Source organism: Lolium perenne, chromosome 7 (genome assembly GCF_019359855.2).
Source record: "Lolium perenne isolate Kyuss_39 chromosome 7, Kyuss_2.0, whole genome shotgun sequence".
Classification (NCBI taxonomy): domain Eukaryota; kingdom Viridiplantae; phylum Streptophyta; class Magnoliopsida; order Poales; family Poaceae; genus Lolium; species Lolium perenne.
In genome coordinates, this window is record NC_067250.2 from 18055937 (window position 1) to 18062277 (window position 6341).

At 49.1% G+C, this 6341-nt stretch overlaps 1 protein-coding gene across 1 annotated transcript; it reads left to right on the top strand.

The window, feature by feature from the left end:
* Positions 1-3588: 3588 nt before the first annotated feature.
* Positions 3589-6055, top strand: LOC127311288 (F-box protein At2g26160). The gene is made up of 2 exons (XM_051341693.2): positions 3589-3777; positions 4678-6055. The coding sequence occupies exons 1-2, from the start codon at positions 3637-3639 to the stop codon at positions 5875-5877; spliced, it is 1341 nt and encodes a 446-aa protein (XP_051197653.1). The 5' UTR covers positions 3589-3636; the 3' UTR covers positions 5878-6055.
* The last annotated feature ends 286 nt before the right edge of the window (positions 6056-6341 follow it).

The window sequence follows — 6341 nt, forward strand, 5'->3', positions numbered from 1 at the left end:
TGCCAGTGTTTTTTGGGGGCGCCGGTGCGGACGCTTTCTTTAGAGCTATTAGGAGCGTTATTGGGAGCACCGATGGAGACACTCTAACACTATAGATAAAGTGAAAGAAAAACAAAGCACTTAACTTGTTTCCGCAAAAAAAAGCGCTTCGCTTGAGAACCAAAGCGCTCACTAAACCCTCATGAAAACCCTGAAAATCAAACCGCTAAGAAATAAGGGACTCCGAGCATGACCGCTGCCGAAATCCAAAACCAAGCTAAGCAATGTTGTGCCACCTTCTTCGAACTGAGCCCGAGACAGCGGTTGAAAGGACCAAAGACTCTCGAAACAACGCCTCCAAGGAGGACCCGACACAAAGTACCACCATGTCGTTTAGTCTGACAAGCAAACCAAGGATTTCACCGAGAGCCTATGTTGGGAGGTGTAGGACGCCACATCGATGCCTCCGACAAGGACAACAACGCACAAGAGCGTTGTCGTCGCCGGTCCGATAAAGTTTGGCAGGGTTTTCACTCGAGACCAAGCACCCCAGCCACTTCACAACTGCCCAAAGGAGAACGTTGTGACATATGGGCTTGAAGAAGACGAACCAAGATCTGGTCAGAGGCAGCGCTGACGGTGACCCATGCACCACGACCGTCTCCTCCAGACTACTCGTCGTCCACATGGCCGAGGAAGCCAACCTACACAGGCGACTCTGCCCAAAGGAGGAAGTCCAATGACAACTCCAACACCAACCGGGAAAAAAGATAGCGAACTTGCACCAGAAAGCTTTTCTCAAAAGTTGGCAACAAAAAATTAACCACACAAGACGCTCCATGCCTCGCGACTCGGTGGCCAAGCCTACTTATAATACCTCGGTGGTCGACGTGAAGGATTCGGCCTGACGCTAGAGACTCGCGGCATCACGTAGATGCATAAGGTGGTGCACTGGTCGCTGGCTCGATGCATGGAGGCATGTGGCAGGTGGGTGTGTGAAGTGGTGTAGGCCTGCCATAGGCTAAAATTCGGTCAATGCAATTTGCCGACGGGATAACCTAGCGGTGATTCCTTATCCGGTTGGTGGTCGGTACTGTAGGATGCCAACAACATGGCCGAAGAGCTGGCCGGAACTTCCCTCTACCATCGACGACTTCGAAAGAGGGTGACAACAACTAGAAGCGAGGCACGAGGTCTCACTCCCTCGATAGTGGGCCGGCTAGCGAGAAGTTGCAGCCCGATAGCGAGGTTGGCAGCAATCACTATTTTGAAAATGTATGCAGATGGCCTCAGCCTTTTTTTTTCCCCTCTGTGTACTGGATTTGTTCAACTCTGATAATTTGCTTGATGTTGATTTTAAGTATGTATGGCTCTGTACAAAAATAACCAATTGTGTTTTTTAGTGGCTTGCTACACATGCTAAGATTTTCATACTCCCTCTGTCTTTATTTAACCTGAGTCAAAGTTCAATTTTATTAAGTTTAACTAAGTATATAGAAAAAATATACAAATATACAAATCTACAATACAATATTAGTATTGCTAGAATCACTAAAAAATGTATCATCATATATAAATTTAATATTACGAATGTAGCTAATTGTTTGGTAAAGGTTGACTTTGACTAAATTTAAAATGCAGGATAAATAAAATGGAGGGAGTATTAGAGCATCTCCAGCCGCGTCCCCCAAAGCGTCCCCCAAACCGCGCCGGATTGAGCGTTTGGGGGACGTCGCTCCCCAGCCGCGTCCCCCAAACGCCGCCCCTAAACATTTAAAATAATTTTTTTAACACATAAACCATTTATATCAAATGTAGCATATGAATAAAAATGTTTGCGAGGATTGTTTTCAAATTAAATTACAACAAACAATAAAACAAGTAATCAAATATAATAAATAGGGCTAGATGCTACATCAAGGTGCCACGGTATTTCCTTTGATCCTCCACAAATGCTCAACGAGATCAGCTTGAAGTTGCTCATGCACATTGCTGTCACGGATCTCTGCGTGCATGGCGAGAAAATCAGCAAAATCTTTTTGGGGGCTGTCGGCGGCGCCATGTAGAGAGGGTAGCGGCGGCGGGTGGACGGCGGGAGGGAGAAAGAAATCGGCGGGATAGGAGAAATGAATCGGCGACGGGATATGTTTTGGGAGGCCTGTGCGCGGCGGTATAGGCGCGATTTGGCGGGAGCGGCGGGATTTGGCGGGAGTGTGAGACGAATTTTCCCTGTGCCGCTGACGGGTCGGCCCCGCGTCGGTTCGCCTCGCTTTTCGTTGTGTCCGGCGTCCCCGGAGCGTCCCCTGTGGGACGGGGACGGGCTCGGGGCGCCGGACACCGTATCGGGCCGCGCCGGACAAAAATGGGCTTTGGGGAACGCGGCTGGAACGCTTTTTTTGTCCGGCGCGCCCCAAATCCCTTTGGGGGACGCGACTGGAGATGCTCCTAGTATTACTACTACCTTTTACTCTCGCAATGAATTGGTAGAGTATAGCTAAGTGAAAACTGTAAGTTTAAATATGATTGAAATGTTAATAAATTCCCTCAAACGTCGTTCAACACGAGTAACGGCTTCAATAAATTCTCCCCACCGGGCTCACATTATAGGCCTCCTCAGAGCATCTCCAGTCGCGTCCCCCAAAGCGTCCCCCAAACCGCGCCGGATTGAGCGTTTGGGGGTCGTGTTTCGTTCGTGCCGCCTTTGGGGGACGTCGCTCCCCAGCCGCGTCCCCCAAACGCCTCCCCCAAACATTTAAAATACTTTTTTTGGCTTTTTTTTGGTGAACTTCTCCCAGCCGATGTTGAGGTACATCTTGCCGCGCGCGTCGTAGATCACGTCGATGATCCACCGGTAGTAGCCGCACGCAGCCTCCCGCAGATGCATCGTGCGCGGGCGATCGTCGCCGGCGACGTAGTCGGCGAAGGAGTCTGGCAGCCTCTGGATGCCGTGCGGGTCGCCCTTGAGGACGAGGACGAACTCGAACTGGCTGGCCGGCTCCACGTCCATGTCCGACGATGATGAAGCCGGCGGCGTGGAGGGCGACGGCGAGTGTTCAGCTCTGCCGCGGCCGCGACCGCGACCACGACCACGACCACGACCACGACCGCGAGGTCGGCCTCCGCCTCTACCGGACATAGCGTCGAGTCTTGTTGAGATGGTGGCGGCTAGGGTTTGAGAGAGAGGCGCTAGGGTTTGTGTGTGAGAGGGACGATGAGATGCGGCCCTTTTATAGGCCGGAGGGAGGCGGGGAGCGGTGGCGCGCATTAACGCCGGCACGCAGAGCTAGGCGCGACGGGACGTGTCGCTGCGTCGCTGCGGGAGCTGCACCGTCGCTGCGTCGCTGCGGGAACCGCACCGCCAATAACTTTCGTCGCGAGGTAGGCGACGGTTAGGTTAAAAATATATTGTGCCGCTGACGAGTCGGCCCCGCCACTCCCCGCCTCGCTTTTCGTTGTGTCCGGCGTCCCCGGTGCGTCGGGGGACGCACCGGGGACGCCGGACACCGAATGGAGGCGCGCCGGACAAAAAAGGGCTTTGGGGGACGCGGCTGGAACGCTTTTTTTGTCCAGCGCGCCCCAAATCCCTTTGGGGGACGCTTTTGGGGACACGGCTGGAGATGCTCTCAGCCCTTTCATTCCTAAACCCCACTCCACTCCATGGCTTCTCCCCTGCCCACCCACGACCAGGTTCCGATCCCCATCGATGCGAGCTTCGCCGGAGACACCAAGGCCTCCGCCCCTGGCTTCCCTACTGCCCTGCCCCTGCCTCTCGCCGACAAGGCCACTACGCAGTCAATAGTAAGTTGTAACCCCTCTTCTGCTCATCTGTCTGGTTATCTTTAGCCAGGGCTTTGGCCGGTTGGGAAAATCGTTTCTTTACCTCAACTCAACATTGTTAGTCTCAGTAGATCTGTAAAAATTTCACATATCACATATATATGAAACTACATGTTCTTGGGGTTATTAGGCGGGATGCTACCTTTTTGTTATTGTTCTAGGTTGCTACTTTGCCTACTTAAGTTTTTGGGATAAACAAAGTGGATCCGAAATTTATCCTTGTTGAAAAATCTTGGCAATGAATCTTCTTACATGATCTGAAAACTACAAATGTGTGGTAATACTTACCTCCAATGTTCATGTATCAATCTTTAAGCTTGTTCTTGATCTAAGCTGGATAGTGGACAATCTTCAGTAATATGTACTTGAGCAAAATGTCAGTTCTTGTTCATTTTTATTTTATTTGACAGAACACTCTCTGGCTTTCTCATGTAGCACATTAAACTTTGGTTTTCGCACCTGAGCTTTAAAAACATGATTTATTGTTAGTTCACCATACACATCCTGATGTTGTTAGTGTTTCTAGTTAGAGGGCATGATTTTTTCCCTGTCTTGTAGTGTACCTTCAGTTCAAAAACATGTTAGCTTAGTTGTACTTACCGTGACAAGTAAAACATGTCATCAAGTGCTAGATGCATATATGTGATTAATGTGAAGTGCAAGGCAAGTTGGTATATATGGAAGATATAGTAGTTCTACTAGTTCTCTTCTCGTCTAATGATTGATTTGCTGGTTTCTGCAGCACCTGTATATTTTGATTATAATCTGAACTTGTAATGCTTTTTGATGGCCTACAAGAAGCATATGCATTTAAATTTTCTTCAATTTCCTAAACTATGGATCTTGTGTCTTGTCTTGTAGAGTTGCATGATCGAGGCTGAACAGTTGGTACCTTGGTCAGATCTTCGTCCGGAACTCGTGGTTCTTGTGCTCAAGCGCCTCCCTTCCCTGGCTGACCGTATTCGTCTGAGAGCAGTCTGTCACCCATGGCGTTCTGGTACTATCTCACACTCACAGGTTCTTCCCCGCCCATTCCCGTGGCTCACCCTCCCCGATGGAACCTTCTTCAGCATCCCAGGTGGTGAGGTTCACTGCATTCCTGTTCCTGATGGTGCTTGCTGCCATGGCTCCATTGGCAGCTCGCTGTTCCTCATGAGCAGTGATGGTGCCTTTTCATTGCTGGACCCTTTCTCCAAGACCACATTGCAGCTTCCTAATCTAGTCACTGCTTGGCAGAGGGAGATAGATGACGCCCATGCAGCCGGTGTCCCAGTTTCCTATAAGTTGGTTGCACCCTCGCCCATGGGCTCATCACCCAAGTTGCTTGCTGCCGCGCTGAACAGTGGCAGTGGTTATTCCGATAATCTTTGTATTATCAAACCACAAGTTGCCACCTTCCTATTCAGACTCTCGGCGGAACCATTTCCGCTTGTGGATTTTGCATTCTTCGATGGACGGCTGCACGTGGTCTCTGAATTTTTCAAGCTTTTCATCGTTGATTTCTCCGAAAACCTTGAAAACAATCCAAACATCAACTGCGCAATTGACTCTGTTGGTGATATTCTTGGAGCTCCTCCATACTTGAACCCAATGGGGTGTTATGAACTCAAGCAGTATCTAGTTGAAAGTGGTGGTAAATTGTTGATGGTGCAACGCTTTATGATCTCCGCAGGGGGTTTCAGGGATACTAATAATCAGACTGTTGGATTTAAGGTCCTTGAGGCAGACATGCGGACCTACCCTGGTCAGTGGAGGATGGTGAGTGATTTGGGTGGTCATGCGCTCTTTCTTGGCAAACAAAGCTCCAAGTCCCTGCCTGCTGGAGAAGGCTGTGGACCACAAGCGGATTGCATCTACTTCATCTGCGACTATCCTTGCCCGGAGGCTTCTGCAAACCCTCTACGCGATTCTGGCATATACAACATGAGAAGTGGGACGTTGAGGCCATTGCATTCAGGGACTCCAGCAGTGCCACAACGCCAAGCTGGCCAGTGGGGCCTGACATGGTTTTTCCCTCCTGAAGCTGTGTTTCAACCCAGCGTTGTTTGTCGACCTTTCTGATGAGCCTGGGTTCTGCTTATCTTTATCCTACTAGTATGTTATCATATCGTTTTAAATTAGTACTATTGATGGTGTGCACTTTCAAGTCCTGCGGGGAATCTTTATTTGATAATGTAATCGAATGCTTAAGACTATCATTGTGAAACTTAATGTAATGTCAGTATGGTTATGCGTTTTACTACTTGAATAGTTGCTTCATTAGATTACTTTCATGCCTAAACGTGGTCAGTTATGGTATTTAGCCTACATAGATCAGGTTTCAGCAAGTGCCATCTTGTAAAAGCATATTTTGTTTGTCCTAGAACCAGCCTTTCACAAAGCTGATACTACCGGATTTGTACTGAAAAAAACTCTGTATTTTCCCTGGAACTTAATCCAGGTGATGTTATAACTGGTAAGAAAATAGGATACGTCAAGCCCCTCGATCGACCGAGAGTTTTCTTAGGTCTCGTTCTCTGTTTCTC

What these genes read in the sequence shown, in the direction of transcription:
- LOC127311288 (XM_051341693.2), top strand. Translation starts at nt 3,637, where the DNA reads ATGGCTTCTCCCCTGCCCACCCACGACCAGGTTCCGATCCCCATCGAT. An exon ending in AGGCCACTACGCAGTCAATA is followed by an intron (nt 3,778 to 4,677) that starts GTAAGTTGTAAC and finishes CTTGTCTTGTAG; the next exon opens with AGTTGCATGATCGAGGCTGA.